The 21,583-nt window shown below is 31.4% G+C and overlaps 1 protein-coding gene across 3 annotated transcripts in view; it reads right to left on the bottom strand.

Moving 5' to 3' along the window:
• LOC118200750 (tumor protein p53-inducible protein 11-like) overlaps positions 1–21,583 on the bottom strand; it is a 116,333-nt gene that overhangs the window by 2,393 nt on the left and 92,357 nt on the right. For all 3 annotated transcript variants that reach the window (XM_085821635.1, XM_035372727.2, XM_035372718.2), the window contains 4 exons: positions 12,129–12,222; positions 7,690–7,797; positions 5,414–5,513; positions 1,742–1,843 (listed from right to left, as the gene is read on the bottom strand). In XM_085821635.1, coding sequence (XP_085677761.1) covers positions 1,742–1,843; positions 5,414–5,513; positions 7,690–7,797; positions 12,129–12,222 — 404 coding nt within the window. The remainder of the gene's footprint in view (positions 1–1,741; positions 1,844–5,413; positions 5,514–7,689; positions 7,798–12,128; positions 12,223–21,583) is intronic.

Here is a 21,583-nt window from a genome sequence, read left to right as displayed (position 1 = left end):
TTAAATAATATGAGCTCAATGGATGTGCATAAGAAGCATTAATTGAGACAATAGATGCATTATAATGTATACATATCGATAAAATAACTAATCTTTAAACATCAGGGCTTGATCTTTATGTCAGGCACAGGTAGAAGTGGGTAAGACATCAGAATTTCACCATTGGTTGTACAAATATAGTCCCACCACTCAAACTGTGCAGTTCCATTTCAATTTTGAGAGAGAACATCCTGGGAAGTAGACAAAGGGTCTCTCACCCCTCTTTCCCTACCACCAACCTCTTGAGAGAACTTTTGTCTTGCTGTGTATTTAGAATGCCTTTTGCAACACAAACACCATGAGCTTGCAAACATCCATGCCTTCTTCAGCATCGCTAACTATTTCTGCAGACTGGATGGCGCTCTTTGTTTCATGTCGAAATTCATAAATTTTAAGGGTTGTGAATAGATGTTTACAGCATTTCAAAAACAGTAAAACAGCTCATCAGGAGTATAAAAAAAATTTAATTAAATTAACAAGGATTTTGCATATATAAATTATTTTTAAGTACAAATAAATAATTGCAGTTTTTACTCTGTATGTTGTATATTCAAAAATATAAATCAATATGATACAAACAAACTTTTCTATGACTATTGAATTTTTTTTAATAGGAAACACACTGAATTTAAATTTTAAAAATATTCTAGTTACTAGTATATGGTGAAAATGCTGTTAATTTGAGTGAAAGAAAGATAGTAATTTAAAAAATAGAATCAATAACTTTTCATTATTAAGAACTTGTGTACTCCTTTAGAAAGAATACAATGTGTGTATTGAAATAGTTATGGATAAGTTAAAATCTGAATACAGAAGTGTGAAAATAAATTGCGAGTGTTTCACTATTTTGCATACAAAATTATAGTTTTAAGTTCTCATAATCTGTCATGTAGAGATTATATTTTAAATCAATGAATCAGAATACCAGATGAGTTATGCACAACATACATATTTATACCATTGTTCAGCTAATTTTATGCACATTGTTGCTGATGTCCTTGTCTTTTCTTTGCCCTAATAACTTCTCACCATCAATAAGTCATAGAAGAGTAATTATTTATCTTGTATATTATTTTAGTGAATTATATGCAACATATATATGGAAATTATTACATAGATATTTTAATTTTAAAATTTGGATAACTTTGCTTAATACACTGTGAGCTATACTTAAGCCACATGTGCCTGGTGAGATACAGTTTGGCAATGCCTTCTGTATATGCTATTGACTGAATTAAAATTAGCTTATTTGAATCACCCCCCCTTTGTTTTGCGAGATGTACGAGCCCAGCACCAAACAGAATATTTGTAAATTCCTAAAAATTAACAGTGTTATTCATGTCATGAATTCACTGAAATCATAAACAACATAAAATTCTTTATAGATCATATGAAGAACTTGCTATACCTAAGTATTTTGTAGCATGCATTATGACACTACATTTTTAGGACAGGTGCTAATTTAATATGTGCTAATTTTGACAAGAATATTTTACTAATTATTTTAACTATTAAGAACTGATTATATATATTTTTTTATTCATTTATTTATTTATCTTTTCAAATTTTATGAAATACTTATGTAGTTTTTTTTCCCTTGAATTATGAAGATTGTTGTATTTCAAGTATTATTTACCACCCATATCATTTATGATAACTGATTGGAATTTCCTTTCATTATATGATTAAATAAATTACTCACCAAATACTTGTGCAAGTTCAGCTACCACTATTGCTGACATGAGACTTCGTGCTAGGGATTTATCTGTTGTTCCAAAGAAACTCCACAGCAGGAAAGCAAATCCTGAAATTATAATACTTTTTAAAGCTGATAAATATGATTACAAGTGTGTAGCATTTAAATTAAAAAACAACTTTTGCTAACCATTTTCATTTGAAATGGCAATTGTCAAATTTGAAATTCCAAATGTTGTTTATTTTAAATTGGTTAGAGATAATCTGAAATAAAGGTATAGAAAAAATCATTTTTTGAAAATTTAATGAATTATATTTTTTATGAAATTTTTCCATTTTTTGATTCTCAGTATCACAAAATTTATTGAACAAAATTTAAACTTCATTTACAGAATATTGTAATTTGGTTTTAGAATGACATTTGAATAACAGAAAAGGAAGCAATACTTCCTTATGTTATATCTTATTATGTAAAATAAGCCATAACTTAATGAGCATTGTGGCTTATTATCTATAATAAGCTATTGATGAGTTTTAAATGATATTAACATGAATGCAAAGTAAATAATAAATGTAATAATTATGAAAAGAATATGGGTTTAATAAAAAGCCTATCCCAGAATGTATAAAATATCACATCACAGCAGAAGACATGATTATCATATTCAATATCATTTTTTAATTATGGTCTCAGGAATACTAATCATTTTAGGGAGGTGATTATAATGAAAGGTTTTACAGCATTAAAAAACATTCTGTATTCAATGTTTTTAAAACCAATGACTTCTTTCTTACTGTGATTAAAACCGAATATATAATAATAGAATTACTAACAGAATTAGTAGTATATAAAAATAGTTAATAGATTCACTGATAAAGGAAAATTAAAATATAACTCAATGCTGGTAATTCTGTTATAATCTCAGTAAATTGATTGGTAGTAAATGTAATAGTAAATTATCGTAAATGTAATAGCAACTTATCATAAATTAAAACTCTTTTAATCTGGACAGTTTTGACAATAATTTTAATTGCTGTTCACTTAATAGCAGGCCATAGATGGGCATGGATAAACACTTAATCGCAAAACAAAATTTTGAAATTAAATTGTAAACAACAGTGATCTCAAGCAGCACTGAAATCATAGTATCTGGAACAAGCCTGTCATTAATATTTAGATATATTTACATTGCCTGTCACTCAAGTAACAGTTTTTTTACTTTTTGCAAAAGACCTTTTCCTGTCTCTAGAAATTTGATTTTCACTCAGCTGAATCTGTTGATAGTAATTCCACAAGTTTAGAAGCTTCTCCTTTAATTACGTTTCTACTAACTGTCCCCTTAATTTAATCATGAGAATTATGTTTATTGATAAAAGAGACATGAAAAATGTGTAGTGTTCTCGCTGGGATTCGAACTCTGGACCTTCTGGTTACGCGTCGGATGTGCTATCCAGTTACATCAGAAAGGCATGCATAAAGGAGAGAGAAAGTACCTTATAGAGTTATATTCTTTTCATGAAAAGAAATTTCTTTGCATATCTTTCTAGGTGATCCTAATGAATGTTTTTACTATGCTTATCTCCCTAAAACAAGTTATAAAATTTTCTTCCCATAAATAAAATATTTGTGAAAGACAGTAGTTATTAAAAAATCACAAAAAGTAGTCATCAGTTTATTAATGATTAAACAAATAAATGAGATTCTTTATTATAAATTCTTGTAACAAAAGATGTGGCTGACATCTTACTGGGTCCAGTTTGTGGCAACACCTAATTGGCTTTCAATTTTTTTAATTGAAGAAGTCCCTTTTCTTCAAATAAGACAGTTTTGTTTTCTTCATATGTTTATTCAGTTATAACTTTTTATGTAATGAAGATAATCTAGCATGGTAAACTCCATAATATTATGCATAAAATTATCTTTCCAGTGGTATATTTCTTTATAGAACTTTTGTTAAAATTAATGAAGTTATATATAGTATTTTTTATTTTAAAATTTTGGCCACTGGTGCACAAATGTAGTTTCAATTTTCAAAGCTGAGAAATAGTAAAAATACTGGAAATATCAGAAGTGATGGTTATTGTGGTAGTGCATTAAGCTAAGTCTCTGAAGCCTGATGCATGAGAGTAAGATGTTAAAGAAGTAGGTAAAGAGTTAATCAAAATTTTATTCTAGTTAGAATATTTATCTCTAAATCTGCAACTTGTAGGTCAGCTTGATTTAGTATCAAAAAGTGGAGGTGTCTCTTTAATGTGACTGACATGATTGGCTTAAAATTACATGACTGCTTAGATTCTTCTATTGTTTCTAGCACATTTTCATAGGCCCTCAAAATGTCAAGCAAAAGTGTGCTAAATCAGTTTTTCAATGAAATTTAATTTTTGCTTCTAAAATGGTATTGTTTTTTTTCTGTCCCATACAGATGATATGATGGACATATCAATAGCTTATGACAGACAGTATATGAAATATTAGTTAATGTAAACATCATTTAACTAGGCTATGATCTGAAAACTGTCATCTTGTTCTCAGTAACTGCTTGTGTTGTTTGGATTGAGTAAGAGTGTAAGAATTGGAGGCTCCCTTCAGCCCACTTGGACATGAGTGTTCCCATAGCTCAAAAGAAGGGGCCCCATGAGTAAGAGTGTATGGTAGAAGGAAACATAGGATTATTCGCATCTGAACTCTTATTTTTCCGACTGAATAGAATGGCAAATGCTTTCTCAGTATTTTCCCAATAGGCAATCTACCTTACTTAACTTAAGATAAGTTTTATTTTCCGACTGAATAGAATGGCAAATGCTTTCTCAGTATTTTCCCAATAGGCAATCTACCTTACTTAACTGTGTAGTTGCTTTACAGAGCGATGGTGCCACTGAAATTGTTTGTTTTTACACATCTTTTTCTTCTGCCATCTTATTGCATGTTCAAAATGAAAGAATTTTTTTAAAATTAATTAGCTGGTTTAAGTATTTCAATAAATTACTTGATATTAATATAATTGAAAGTGAGCCCCTAAGTGTTATATACAGATTATATCCAGAATTTCACGCATATAGTGAATGAAACAGGTAAGAGAAAATATACCCGATTTTGTACTGCTATATTAAGTTGTTTCAAAACCTATGTACAGAGTGTTGAAAAAAAAAAAAGAGATAATGAATTTAAGAAAGAGAAATTAAACACTGTTGCCACTTAAGATAAGTGTTATTTCATCTGCTTTTTATTTCAACTGTTTGTAATGTAAACATGAAATTTATTTGAGAGTAAATTGATAACAAAGATTCGAAGACGGCATTTTAAAAGCTCTTCACAAAGTATTGTAAACATGAAATTTATTTGAGAGTAGCAAACATTCGAAGAGTGCATTTTTAAAGCTCTTCGCAAACTCAATGGAAAAATTGCATGTGAAAGCAACATTGCTTTTACAAACAAAATAGTCTGAAAAAGAGGTGGCGCCATCTATTATAAAATTAATTAACTAACTAACAAAATTCGGTAGATCGCCAGTTGGGACACTACCATTCTTTTGCATTAATTAATAGGACTTAGCGAAGATATCTATCTAAGTGAGAATTCAAGATTTCAAACACTTACTGTGTTAAATTTTTTTTCATATATTCCAAAATGTAATTTATGGATAAAGCATAAAAAGTAAAGTCAATGTGATATATCAACCTAGTAATACTGATCCGTAAAAATTGGTCATCATCTGCAGGGAACTTCTATCTTCGCCTTTTTCTGAGGCACCCTGTTCCGATGTTGGAGTGAAAAGATTCTGAAAAGACAAAACAGGAGAATAATATCAGTTGTATATTTTCTATTTATGGAAAAAAATGTCTACAATATGGGAAGGGGGGACTAAAAAATACATGCACAATTTATTTCAGAAAATAAAATCCCTTATTACTATTAATATTTAATTATTAGACAACAGTTTCTGTTTTAGACATTTAATGTTCATCATAAACTGATATCTTTATTGCAAACTCTCTCATTGTAAAGGATATTTAAAATACTTGCATGTTTAAATGTCTCTTGAACCACTAACTGCAAACGTAAAGTTATAGTTTAAGGAATAAATCAAATAAGATAGGCTTTCAGACTGCAACTATTTTGATATATGATGCGTTTCTGTAAAAATATACAGGAAACTTACAGTTTTATATGATCTTGAATGAGAAACATTTTCCTCATAGTAGAATTATCCGCAATGTATGAAAATTCTTTAATTCAACACTTTGGGGGATTTTAGACATTAGCATACATCAATGGTTCTCAACCTTTTTTATCCTATGCACCTCTTTCACCACTGCTAGACGATCATGCCTCCTCTCTTTCCCAAACTCGAAAATTTATTTAAGTTTAGGTAACTTAATGTGTTTTATCTTTGCAAATGTAGGGGGTACCAGGAAAAGAACAAGATCTGACACAAGTTTGATACACTGGTGTGGAGGTAGATCTCAAGACTTTCAAAAAAATCAATCGTTGGCAGACTGTAGTGATTGATCAGATCCTGTTGAGACAGCCTTAGACTGTAATAGGCCTGTAATGCAAGTGAAGAAGAAGAATGTGTTTTATAAATTAAACAACAAAAAGTAAAGAAAATGTTAATAAATACCAAACCTTGAATAAAAGTAGCTCTTATATCCATAAACTAAAATTAAATACTTAACTGATGAAAGGCTGACCACATTCCTCCCTCTTCCCCCCAGTTGAGAAACACTGGTACACATTCTCTAAACTTGGCAATTCATATTTAAATTTTAGAATGCAAATTTCTGAAAGACTATTATTTTATGTTAGAAATATGCAACTTACAAATAAATAATGGTTTAAAATTACTATTTGTAGAGAAATAAAAAATTTGAATTTTGTATTTAATGAAATTTAATTTTTATACGGCTAAATTTGCACGGTTTCGACATTCTTCCGAATCTGGTGAAAGTCATACAATTTTGACGATTCTTTTTTTCAGATCAATTTTGCATATTTCATGCTTATTTTATCAGCTAAAAGATCTTTAATGGGGTAAGAAATGACTTATTAATTTTCAAGGACCATAAGAAATTTTTAATTAAAAAAATTTAAAATCACGGGCTCATTGAGCCATGTGTCAAAGTAACAAGTCAGTTTGTGGGTAATGGGGAATATGAGGCACGTAGAAATTCAAAAGATTAAAAATTGCAGTAAAATAAAACACTCATTTTAGTTGAAAATAAAAAATATAAATATTTTGCTTTCAGTGTAGACTTTGAAATTTTTCATTGTAAATGAAACATATGCATCCAACAGAGTCAAAATTTGTAGCAAGAGAATTATAAATCTAACAGGGTTAAGTTGGCAGTTACCTGGCCTTCTCATTTTCATATCAGTGTTTTTATCTTTTTAGAGATGCGTAAGGCAAGCTTGCAACATATAAATGATGAAACTTCATTATTCTTTATGAAATGCACTTTTTATAATGGCCCCACAAATCTTCCATTCAAACCGCTGACGGCTACCATTTTCCAATTGATCTCAATCTCATACTTTTTAATGCTCCAGTAAATGGCAGCATTAGGATATACGAGAAATTTTAAATGCAGTTGTAACTAGTGAACTTTTAATTTCAATGATGATGGTTGAAATAACAAGATAAAATTTATTAAGCTTTTTTAAACTTGTTTAATTGCTCTGTGCCAAGCTTTGCTGACGTTTTCTGTAACTACAGGATCTTATAGTTTGGGCTTAAGTACAACCCTACTGCACATACATGATTTTTATAAAAAGCATACTTATGCATTAAATACATGGTGATACGTATACTCATAAATATGAGATAATTGATAAAAAATTAAAGATTCAAATTATTGACAAAAGAATCAAAGATAAGCAGAATTTTTATGTCAAAGCATTTATGGATAAGGTATTAAAAAACTAGAATTTTGCGATGAAATGCTAAATAGATTTACCATAAAGCCAGCTGCTGTAAACACAACGGCCATAGCAAGGTGCCATAACCAATAGCATCGTGGAAATCTCACAAAGAGATGCTCATTGTGGCCGAGAACTTGACTGATCTAAGAAAGAGAGAGAGAAAAAAAATAACAATATTAAAGCAATGTATGTATTTTGTGATATAAAGTTTTAAGCAAAATATTTTTTCATTATATGCCAGTTTACAACTGGCATATAATGAAAAAATATGCTATAATATATATATATGCATATAAAGCTAGCATAAATAATCCTGAGTCAAGAAGATTACAGAAATTCCGATCTCTATTCATTTATCATTTTTTTTTTTCAGAAATTAGTTTCTTGACATGTTCTGTCATAACATTGTTTTCCATGCTTTATATTCCTATAATGGGCATATTTATCGTTACTGGTGACTTTTCAGTTGACAAATGATTTTTTTTTTTTCTCTTGAAGACATGAGAAGCGAAAATTTCCTTTCATTATTTGAATTCACATTTGGTAGTATATGCGGAACCTACTGACTACCCCGAAACTGAGTAGAGCTGCTCCGATATATTTTCTGTTGTTAAACACAGGTTTTGTCCACCAGCGGTCGAGCAGTGTAAAACACCGAACATCGGTAGTTTGGTCCGGGAGCTCATGTCCCGGCAGGACATTTCGTAAGTGCACATCTGTATCGCCACCAAGGGAGTGGCTTCTAGACTGGACCAATGGTCTTCCAGTAATATTTATGTCTTTTCACGTGACTTTTGTCGCTTTTTACGCAAGATGCTTTAAATATTTTGCCCTGTAAGTTCCTGTACAAAATAATTAAAGCATCGTGCATTTCTTGTGAAAATTTTCAGTGCGAAAGATCAAATGTAAGCATAATTATATATGTAAATAGAAGTTATTTTTTTGCAGTCTATATGAAACTTTTATTGCTGTCTATATGAAAAAGATGCATAATAATAATAATAATAGCCAAGACACAATTTTATTCAAAGTGAACTTTCCTAATTTGCATTTCTACACATTTAGTGTGTTAAATTTCCCATTAATAACGGTTTGTTCTTAAATGCATTGTTTATTCAAGAAATACTCTTCAAACAGAATGAATTTATCTTATTCACAACGAATATGTTTAATTTATTCATATATAACTTTTAATGTTAACAATAGGTATAAAAAAATCATTCACAATATGTATTTTGAAACTTACACTTGCCAAATCAAAGGAATGCAAGCTTTGAGATAAGAAAATACTAGATTCATCCTAATACTTTTATTTATTCTCAGCTGAATAAAAAAAATTATACATTTGAATCCACAGGTGTTAGTAAATGCGTAATATTCGAGGCTGATTATAGCTCGAGTCATTTCCTCGATATAAAGAGCGAACTTATAAAATGAAAGCACTACGAGATTTCGTACGAAAATGAAAGCAGCATTTATTCGCCATATATTTATCACTGCCAAACAAATGCAAAATAAAACGTAAACAACAACATGCGCTCACAAGCACAGTTTCGAAGATTCAACGTGACAAGAGCAATAGAAGCTCATTGGTCCATTTTTGAAATCCCTCAGTGGCGATACTGAGGTGCACTTGTGAATTATGCATCCCGGCGAACAGGCTGGCTGCACAGTCGTTTTTGTGGTTCTCCCCATACGTAACATGGATATGAGCCAGTTTGCATTAAAACAATCCTCCCTCCCTTTCTGTATAGGGCCAAATGGCGAAATACGTAATAAATAAATAAATAATAAAATAGAGGTTTTGCTCCATTAGTGTGTATAAGAAAAAAGCATTGCTTATATGATTCCTAATGCTTTCAATATCAAGCTGGAAAAGTACATCCTGGCAATTCCTTAAGAACTGTGTTAGCTGGATTTCAAGAGTTGGCCATAGTGAATTCTATATTTATTCTATAGCAATGTGCTTTAATATTTTGCCGCGTAGGATCATTTAGAATAATTTCTTAAGAAAAAAAAAAAAAAAAAAACTTACCATGAAAAGTTATTAAATCTTTAATTAATAATAACGTTACCGTGATTGATGAATAATAAATATTACCATCCAAAAGTAATTCTCCATATTTAGCATCAGTTATCCTAAATTTCTGTTGTACAGAATGAAAGTGCTATGCAGTTTAAGCAAATTCTTTTAGAGCTGAAAAATGGTAGAAAGTACTATGGTATTCTCCGTTAATTATGTTAAACGTTGAACATATTAAATTCAGTTTTAACCAATTTATTTAAATTAAATAATTACAACAAACGAAAAGATTGTATTCTTATATAATAATGCACTTGAATTAAATCATAAACAATAAGCAATTTCTTCAGTAATAATGCAGTTGAATGAAAGCATAACAACAAGCGGTAATATTTACTGATTCAATAAGGTATTAAATTAAACAGAGTTAAATCATATCAAAAAAAGATTTAGATTACAGATTTGTGTGGTACTGCAGTGAGTAGATTTATTACATGGCCATTGAGTAAGAACAACACATTAGCAATTTTACAAACAAAGTTCTTTTAGAGCAAAATCTGACCTTAAAATCAAATTCATTACCTTCGTAAACCTCAGTAACAATAGTGACATCCCTCAAATCGGAAAACGTCTTTGTGGAAGCATCACCATAAGTTACACTTTGAAAAACCAAATGACATTGGCATCGATAAAATGCAGACTCACATGTCTATGAATGACAGAATGACATATAATTATATTGCATCACTTCTGTAAATTAGTTTCGTGACACTAGATTTGATTTCCTAAAATATTTGTTACTGTAGTTTGTTGAAGTGTTTATAACTTGTTCGTTACTGTAGACTTTTGCAGGAAAGATGCTTGGCCTTTAAAATGCTTTTTTAAGATTCCGAAAAATTGTTCTAAATTCAATTTTAGCTTATTCTTCCACCATTAATTTCATAGATAGATCATTGTATTTTAACCCTTCAGCAGCTTCGAGATTAAGCAGTTCTTTCATTCCAAATCTATTATTCGTAAATTTAAAATGCGAGCTGTGTTCGTCTGCTGCCCACTGCTATACGTAACTGGAATAATAGCTGAGCTCGTTGATGACAATCAAAAATTAAATTACGGTTCTCTCAGAAAAATCTACCAATGCTTATGAAACCCTAGTGTAACCATCCCGACAACTAATCAAAACGCTTGCATTACGAACTAGTTCAAATACTAGAATCTATCACACATGGAGCTTTTTAGCAATAGTGGTAGGATATTTGACATAACAGACCCACGATCGAAACGGGTAATCTAACGTCGCCAAGGACATTAGCGCACTTCCCATTAGTTCTAAAAGATGGTGACACAAGCAAGCAGAAAAGTTGAACATATGGGCTTCACGTCTCGGAACCGCCACAAAGGATGATCTTAAATGTGACAAGAACACTCACCGCTCACCTAGAGACAAATAACTATGTCACACACACCACGGCGCTTCACTCCACAATATCCAACGGACCCAACTAGACATGCTCAACAATGCAAAGATCAATCATATCAACGCATAGGTCCGCAACCATACCCACAACGCATGCTGTGGCATATCGCATTCAAAATGCTTGGGGAGGGAGTATGTAGCGATCTTGAGGGCCAATAAAAACGCTCGCACCACGAAGTAGCGCAAATATCAGAAAATACCGCATAGGAACTATTTTACGACAGCGGTACAGTACTTGACTACCAAGTAATAGACACGTGATCGAAATTCAAGTCATTTACCGTCGTCAAGGACATCGGCAATGTGTACGTCGCACTTACCGTCAGTGCTAACAAATGGCGACAAAGACCGAAAAGTGAGCGAGCCTCACGCCTCAGGATCACCACACTAGTATTCATTTGGAACAATATATGCTCATTCTGCTTTGAAAACGCTTATTATGTTATGTTCTATGATCGCTGTAAAACCCGGAGCAAGATATTATTAGGGTCATAATTATAAGAATGAAAAGTCTACGGATAAGATATAGTATACTTTCGGGAATTTTAATACCCGCAGTTTCGTTTTTATGAGGACGTGTAAGATGATTTTGGAGATCTACGTCCATTCTTTGTGTTACTAGATAATAAACAGATTCTGCTTTCGATGACAGTACGTTTGTGGAAAAGAAGTTAATACTATTTCCACATACAAACTGAATGTTGAAGAAAATAACGTATAGCCGAAAAGGCAAAATAACTTGATAATTACCCAAACAATGATTTGTACGGAAATAAAATTAATCCATTCGCTTTAAATTACAGTTCTATATAATGTACGTAAATATGGAATAATCTTGCAGAAAATGTAAACAAACAGATGCTTCAAATAAAATTCTAAATGATTTATTTAATTACATTTCATGTTATATTATTTTTTCTCTTAGATATGTTGCTAATTGTAGAATATAACCATAAAATTCAAGTTAACTTTACCTTTGATCTGTGAACATCTCCATTATCTGTTTCGCCTACACCAAGAATCTTACGTGTTTTCAGGCGGCTTTGCAGATCTCCACTGCTGTGCTTCCTAGAAGAAAAATTAAAATTAAAAATTTTCAGATTTCTTTTAACTAGTACATTATTTCTAATGTTCATTTTAATAATCCTTGAACTCAAGATTTCTCTGCGTGTTCATTCAAGGTGAATACTTGTAAACTAGCTTGCCCCGAGAAATACTTTTGAGGGCTGTTAGAAGAGAGTAAGAAATAACGATAAAACATATACAGTTGAACAATAGTTTATTAACAAGATTTGCTTACAAGAATTACATGAAATCATTCATGTGTATTTATTAATGACTATTTATAATGTTTATTATTGACTATTTATAATCCTCCAGCCGCCAAGACGGGATAATGTTTAATGACTCTGAATGTCGTACCGAAAGGCCTGGGTTCGCGGAGAAGGCATGGATGTTTGCAAATGTATAGCGTCTTTGTACCATGTGGGTATTCTAAATATATGGCAAACCGAAATTCCTCTAGTGTGGTTTGGTGGTACAGAAGATCCCCAGACCACCCCCGAGGTGTTTTCCTTGAAAATTTGGGTAGAAATAGAAGTCCAACCTTCATGAGGTTCTGGCAACCATTCTCTTATGAATAATGGAAAGTTTTGCTTGACTCAACAACAAGCAAACAATCAGTCATCCTTAAATTTATTTAAGCTGTTTTTTCTTGTAATTAACTTCCTTTTCAAAGGCATCTTTGTCCTGCCTCTATGCCAGTGCATCTGTTAATCTTTCTTAACTATGGCGCAAGCCGAGGAGCAATTAGTTATGTTTAAAAGGCTCTTCTGAAATTTTTAAATAAGGGAACATTTAAAACAAAGTGGAAAACAATTCTTTTTTGCTTAAACTTTTAACCAAAAATTGAGACTGAATTTTTGCTTAATATACATTTTCAGAAGACAAAGGTAAGAATTTCATCACGAAATTCTTTCCAAATGAGAAAAAAAAAATAACTAGTTTTCTTACTCTAACTAATAGTTTGCCCTAGTTTAGCTAGTTTCTTACCCTAGCTAATACCCCAATTGTCTTATCCTAGCTATTGGTGTGAAAATAGGGTTTACTTTAAAATTTTGATAGGAAGCTTCAAGTTATAATTTTAACACAAGGTAATCTGTGGAATACTGTAATCTTATATTACTGAATTTAGTTTTAAGTTCTTATCATTTGTAAGAAATGCTAAGAAAAATAATACTGAAGAAAAAAAGAAACTTGAATAATCCTAGATTGTATCATACTCATATACATTTAAAGAAAAGTTTTTTTAAAAATTTTTTTGTTTTGAAGAAGGTTGATATTTGGATCTTGATTTACGGAGCAATTTTTATGCACACTAAGTACTCTTTCTCTTTCCACGGCAGTATTTATAACCAGTTTTGCTTGCGTGATCTTAATATATGTATCTTATAAAATAATTATAAAAATTTATTTCTAACCAGGAAATATTATCATTATTTTTAATTTTACAAATACGAACAGTTTTCAGAAACAAAATCACATATTCTTAGGTACAAATGTTCAATTTTAATAAAAAGGATGGCTGCACTTGATGCATTTTTTCTAATATTTCATATAAAATTGCTTAATTTTAAAATTATCTCCTATTAAAAAAAAAACACTTTTCCTTGCTTTCCATTCTTTAGTTTTGCATTCTTCGTATTTTTTTATTGTATCTTCTTATGTTTCGCGTTTTACTTTCTTATATTGTACTTATTGCATAAAAAATTTTATATTGTAAAAATATATTATTACTGGCTTTTTAAATACATTAAACAATTTTAGTGTCTTTTTTCTGTATATTTATATGATTTCTTCCTTGGAGTGATTGACGAGAGCACTTGATGAAGAATGCAAACATAATTTGTTAGCCAGTATTACTCAGTTATTACTCAACGAGCATTACTCAGGACAGCTCCAAAAACGTGTTTACAGTCGTCGAAAAACTGCGACAAGCATGCTGAAACAATCAGCAATACAGCCTTCAGGCTATAACGGTGAAGACAGCTTCACGGCAAAGCACCAGAGTACAGCTCCAGACTCGGTCCGGTCGTTCTCGGAATTCTATGTACTAAATTCTACGTACGAAAGAAGATTTTTCTTGCTGCAGTAAGTGATTGTAGAAGAATGACTTTGGACTATTATAACGATTCAAGTGAAAATATACCCTACAGCGATGAATGTGACCTTTTGTTGTATGATTCACCAAAGGATACTTAGGTGTTAAAGAATGAATCCTGCTATATCAGCAAAGTTTAAATAGAAAGATAAACACGCTAGTGTGACATTTGAAGGTAATAGAAAAAAATTTTTAGTTTTCGTAAAACTATTGATTTTGAAGGCGAATAGACATAGGCCCCTCTTCCTCAGTAGCAAATGATTTTTTGCGAATTTTTGGGAAATGAGGTCTTTTTGTCTTTCCCTACTATCTTTCCATAATAGCATATGCCACTCCTAGAGCTTTGCTCTCAGTAAGAAACCCCCTCATGATACATAATAAAGAGTAAATTAAGTGAATGTTCTATCAGAAAGATGATTGTCCGACTCCTTATAAAGAAGGATTTATACCTGAATCGATAGTCCTCGCTAAAAAATCTACACCAAACACAAGACTGTTTCTTTGCTAATTTTATGTTTTACTTTCGTGTGTTTCGCTTCTGACCTCTGCTAGCCACCAGGTGTTCCCATTCTCCGTCACTTGTCACTTGCAGTAGTCAATTTGCATAAAAAGATTATGCTTTTTTGTATCAAGAATAATAAATTAAATATCTGTACTGCAGGTTAAAAATACTATTAAATTTGGATTTCTTATACTTAAGCTTATTTGGTATGCAAGTATTATTGGTTTCGATTAAAAAGAAAGAAAGAAATGAAAAGATTATGGCAGGAAGCAAAGATAAACAGAAGCAGTATGTCAGCGCCGTATTTATATGTTCAGTTTTTCTTTTTTCAGTCAGCTTCCCAAAGTCACACAGACAACTTCCGGTCGTAAAAAGTTTCATATTAATGCTGCATTGAGTTCCAACAAGTGGAATAACTGATAAAAATAGTTGCTCACTTATTCGAAGTAGGAAGGAATGTATTGCTTGCTTTCCATTTCAAATCACCAGTTTCTTATTTTTTGGAATGCTCAAAAAGATGGAATTCAAGATGATATATACTTCCGCGTGGCCCATATGCTTTCTTTCACGGATAAAAATGAAAAAATGTTTTAAGCAGGAAGTTATAAAGCACAGCTTTAAAAAAGAGAGGAGGAAAACGGTATCGAGCAGCTTTATAGCAGAGAATAGCTCTTAAACTTTTAAGTTCCTTTTTCTTTATAAAAGATTTAAAATAAACAACAAATAATACAGTAAAAAAACTATTTTTTACTAAAACGGCTAGAGGAGTATTAGAATTATCAGAAAATGCATTTCATGCAGCAACAAGTTGGAAAAATTTCTAGCATCCTGCTCTGATGTCCCGAATTTTCTAATTTATGACGCATACCTAAACACTTTCCAGATATTGTTTAGCTATGCATTGTTTGTTCTACATATCATAATAAATATCTTTTTTAAATTACGTGTTTACAAAACTTCTTCACTTTCAAATAAGTTCAACGAGTTTTGTTTTAACACTTGAAAGAAGGATTTATTTTTCTCATTACGCGAATTTAGAAACTGTTTCCACACCACTCGTGGAAATATTTGATGGAAGCCTCCTATGCAAGTGATTTTGTGAGATATATTGCCAACTAAGTTTTGAATAATAATGCCTTATTTATTCAGTAATAGCAAAAGGTCCATGTTAACTTCTTATGGAATAATATCCTAAAATATTTTCCTTCTGTATTGTCTGGCATTGTTATTTTGAACAGCTTATTGCAAATATATGATTTTATAATCAGTATCTTGAATTTGTGGGAATTAATTCTTAAGCTATTAGGAATATCGTAACTGTTTAGCTTAAAACTGTTTTATGTAGTAAATTCGAAATTAAATATCCGGACCAGATCGTAAATTTTCACACATAAAAAAAAAAAAAAAAAAAAAAAAAAAAAAAAAAAATTTGTAAACATTTTTTTAAAAATCTTTTAACAAGAAATGCTTTGAAATTTTAGATTGCATATATATATATATATATATATATATATATATTTGGATAGAGCCCTTCAAATTTGAGAAAGTACTCGCTAAATCTATTCATCATCTTCATATTTATTTACGGCATCTTAAATAACAATGTCATAACCTTAAGGTACGTAAGGTAATTAAAGGTAAGAATGACTTTTGTAAATATTTACATGAGTATACATTACTTAATGCATAATTTATACTTAGTATATAATAATAATACATAATTTAATCTCCCCTCTTGGAAAGGGGAAAAATGCTGCGGAGACAGAAGGGATCATCTATTAAATTGACGAAAAGCATGTTGTATCCACGGATGCTTGTTAGAAGAGCTCACCAGCGGCTGAGCGGCAAAAGTCACTGAACACTGGTAGTTCGGTCCGAGGTTCGAATCCCGCGAACGTAATGGCTGGATGGGCGTTTTCGTGGTTTTCCCCATGTGTGACGTGTATACAAGGCAGTTTCCCTGAGAAAGTTCTCCACGAAAGCATCCCTCCCTTTGGGAAATAGCTCTCGTGGCTTTGCCGTAATTACATATACCAAAAGCCAAACTTGTTAGAAGTGGAAAATTGACATTAAATGTAAACCGTCATAGGATGGATGGATAGTAAAATTTTCAGCTCATAGCCTAAATAGGCGCTAATGCGCCAAGCACTTCTTCGAGTTATTCCACTTTCTAAAATAAATGAAGTAAAAGTGATGAGCATTTATTACAGTTGTGAAAGTGACATGAATGGAAGCTTTACGGTGAGTTAAAATGCAGAAACAACTAAAAGCACAAACATGACAATCATTAAAATACACAGTGTTAAGACACAATTACGTGTTTAAAAACAAAATCAAATTAAATAGCAAAATTTAGTCTTCTGTAGGTAAGGAATTACCTTAAAATTCACCTCTTTTCCGATTAAACGGTCAAGACGTAAGTAAAGAAATATTAAAATACTTTTTATGAAGACTCTTAAAATTTGGACAATGTTAAAATGTGACACACCGATAGATGAGCATGACAATTTGAACATAGGGACTTTTTCTCGGCTTTTAGTAAGTAATTATGAGTAACAGGAGGGTGATCGATTCTAAGATGAATTAAAAGAACCCTCCTATTCCTTCCGGTTTGTATCAGCCTATCAAAATTCAACTTCGAGTTTTATGTATTTTAGTTAAGCATTGACTTGAAAGTCTCAAAGTCGCTGCCACGATCTTCTGCTTGACGACAGTACTCAAAACATCTCTCAAAAACCATCGTAGTAAGACGGCGAGAATTACAGACTGATTGAGTACATGAATGTCTTGATCCAGATCTAGTTCATACTTTGGACGACTTGAAAAAGAAAAGTTTATTTTTTAATGATTAATAAATAAATAAATTCAGAGACACGACGAAATATTGCAAGCCCCAGAACAATAACATGCGATTAACACAAGTATATTTATATTTTCATGTGAAATAATGAGCGAATGAAGCAGTACACACCGCAGGAGTTCACCAGAGCCTAGATACGGCCCCTCACTTCCAAGGAAATAAATTTTAGTAGCCGTTACTTTCAGGTTTAATAGTATGTTATTTTCAATTACTGAACAGGTACTTTAAGACCATTCCTCTCTAAAGTATGCCTCATAAACATAGTAACGACTACTGCGTAAAAGAAGGTAAAATCCTCCAAAATTTGTGAAAATATCCTAATTTCCTTTGCGCAGTGACGATACGTGTTACGTTCGCAAGTGAGGGGAAGGCTACTATGACCTTGAAGTGCCTAAATAGTAACACTATAACGGAGTAAACCGAAATGTTTGTTCAAATCAATTTCAGTAATTTCCTGTTTTATAGTTCAATATTTAAATATCACAAAGGGCAATAATATCCTCTGATTAAGGAAGAAGGAATAAAATATGACTAAATAAGAAATTTTTGGAATAAAAATCTTTGAAAGAAAGCATAGTATATATTCATCAGTTTCACTTCCTTCTTTAGTAGTTTTTTTTTACCTAATCCTGTGTTTTTTTAAAACTGATGCTAAATTTTATTTTTTCATAAATTTAGAAAGAAATATTTAATCATGTAGAAAACACGTATGTTGCATTTTACTCATTTATTTTTATTGATTTAATTTTAGTTAATTTTTATTTTAATTAGAAATTTATTTATTTATTTTATCGCTTTAGTTATACTTCATGATTATTAGATTTTAATCAGCTTTTCTAGCTGCTTTAGTCTCTATTTTTTATTTCACAAATTAAGTCTGTGTGTTAATTATTCTTTGTAACTTGCGTAGAAATCAAAATATGCGTAGAAATAAAGTGGTTTTTTATTAAGATTCATACCTTCCACATGGCAGTATCGTCTGTTTACCATCACAAAATAATTAAATTTTCATTTGAAACAAAGTAAAAAAAATCACGCTACATAATTAAAACCTCTGTTTTATAATGTTAAATATGTAAAGTGTAAAACTAATGAAATCACGTACTTTAAGTTGTCTATTCTGTGTACATGTCAGGGTCAAATTTTCATGCTGTATTTTAGAAAATTAATCGATGAATATTATTGATATGAATAATATTTACTACTAAGAATGCAATATGCAATAAACGCAGTACTATAAAACACAACTTTTCAGAGAGAAAATAATAAATATGGAACTAAGATAAGATAAGATAAGCAAAATGTCTTTAAAATTATTCATTTATACAAATTTATATTGAACTGTAGTGAGGTAAGTTAAATTTTTATGATGTTAAAAATAATCAAACACAAAACAAAAAGTACATCTGAGGTACCTCGCCAAATTATAAGATTCACTGATAAAAATCATATTTCAGTACTATTTTACTGTGCTAATCTTTTCCTTATGCTTAATATCAGATGCTTAAAAAATAATTTTTCCCTCTGAAGCGGTATGAAATTTAAAGATTAAAATTCAGTAGTATTTTACAAGGTAATTTTATTCTGGTATAAAATATATTTTATAAGGCTTTAATCGGTATGCTTGTTATTTAATTTTCATATTTTGAAACATCTGATAACCTTCAAAACCAAACAAATCTTTATTAGTTGACAGACTTTACAAAGCTTTACTTAAAAAGAACGGGTAAAAAGTGACTTCCTTCAAGAAAGAAACTGGCAAGTTACTAGACTACACAAGGCTAAAAATATGTCAACTTTTATGCACTAAAATATTCGATAAACTTACAGCTATTAAAAACTTAAATATTTAACACCTTTTATTAATAGTTACCTAAAAAATATTTAAAAAAAAGAGTTGACTTCAAGGGGAGCTAAACAAATTTCAGGCTTGTAAAAGGGGAAAAATATGTCGCAGTAAAAGGCTGCTTTATTTGCGGTTATTACGTGGTTCTGTTAGATTACGAAAAATGATTTGTAGGGTAGCGGAAGAGCTCATATTGTCGTCATCGACTTATATTAAAAATAGAGAGAAAGAGATTTAAATTTGACATTTTAGACATTTGCTTTCAAAATGAAATATTGCCTATAAAAGTCTTAAAATTCAAAATGCACTCATTTAGTTATGGCAAAGAACATTCAGGGACAATAACTGAAGAGTGTTTGTCAGCTAAAATATCTACTTGAAAACCTCAATCAGTCTCAAATCATAGTCTCGATCAAGAAACGAACTGCATACTGTAAAAATGGGAGAATTTTATGAAAATGAGTGAGTGGGAAGTAATTATTTCTAGTTTGAAATGGATATAATTAATTTAGTCAAAAGCTTGAAGAATGCACTGTTATTTTTTGTGTTTCGTAAATATACTTTTCCCGCGATTCGAGATCGACGGAAAATTAGGATAGGATTAAATTTTAAAGATTATTATTGTATAATCTTCTTGAAAATTTTTAAAGTATGTGTATTTCTCTTACAGTTAAAGAGATGCTCCTTCCTTCGATAATTGTGTTGCCCGTGATCACAAACAAAATCCATGATATTTACAGACAGCGAAATAAACATGAAAAGCTTTCTCTTGAAACCAATACAAGGTTTCAAATGAACGACAGCTTCACACAACGGCTATTTGCCTGAGGATACAGACGATTTTCTAAGGAAAACTGCCTCACATGCACTTTATATTTAAGGAAAAACACAGAAACTAACCATGAAGCAACCCGTATGCCTGAGTTCGAACCCGTGTCGAACTAACAGTAATAAGCTCTCTTAATCGCACAGACACTGGTGATTCCAATAAATGAGAAAGTTATTTGCAGAAGAAGAACATTCCTTTTCTTATGAATACCGGATTTCCTGCAAAAAGACCAAAATTGGTCTGTCTTTTTATGAGTATTGGTTTTCCTGCAAGTCTGGCGCCTATGATCGAGGACGGATGAGTACTCTAGTGGTAGTGCCATTTATTAGAAGCAAATACTGTCCGAGGTCCAAAACGCCGACTATAGATCCCAAAATACGGTTCTAGGTGGGATATTATCAATTGAAACAGCTATGTCACACCACCTTCTACACTCAGCTCAATAGATTTCACACTCGCCTGTCGACCTGAGTTCGCATACGCCCTTTAAATGCACGCACAATAAGGTTTGCAGCTACCCTCCCCAATATCATTAGCAGCTTGCGAAACTCAGAGAACTCATCCCTGTCTTGCCATTGTTTCATGCATTCACTTATGGTCCGATTTGTTTAACCCTTTGTGGCACAGTGTGTCCGGTCTGGACATAACTAAAAATTTCCTTCTGTACGCACAGAAAAATTGAATGAAAAAGGATTTATAGGTTACTATAGGTTACTCTGAACCTTCTTTATTTTTAGTAGATGGCAGCTCAACACAAACCAGTTCATATATTTTAGTCATGTTTAGTTTTTTAAGACCCTCATTTTTCAAAGAAATCTTCCAGACATTTTTAGGGTATAAAAGGAATTGTTTGAAAAGTAATTTCTATGTTATTTTTTAACTGTATGCTAATCTCCTTATTCTATATTAGTTTTAAATTTTTACCTTGAAATCTTGCCCAAAATCAAACGGCGAACCCTAGGTGTGCCCAGACCGGGCTCACCGATAATCTAGGACAACTGAGAGTCTGTATTCTTTGTTTTTCCGCATCTCATCGTTCAGTTCATTGACAACAATGCTCGTTTCAGCACTCTTTTCGAAGCTGTATTCAATCAGTGTGCCACTTTGGGTACAACCACAGAATTAAAACGATGATTTCTATCTTCACAAAATTTGACTTGTGTACACCTCTAGGCCTAGTCAGACTGCCTACTTTTTTTTTTTTTTTTTTTAAAGCAAAACTTTGACTTTAA

The sequence above is a fragment of the Stegodyphus dumicola genome, chromosome 8 (assembly GCF_044657685.1).
Source record: "Stegodyphus dumicola isolate Sdum_Otavi_A_Nest chromosome 8, ASM4465768v1".
Taxonomy (NCBI): Eukaryota; Metazoa; Arthropoda; class Arachnida; order Araneae; family Eresidae; genus Stegodyphus; species Stegodyphus dumicola.
This window is presented reverse-complemented; position numbering and strand designations above follow the sequence as displayed.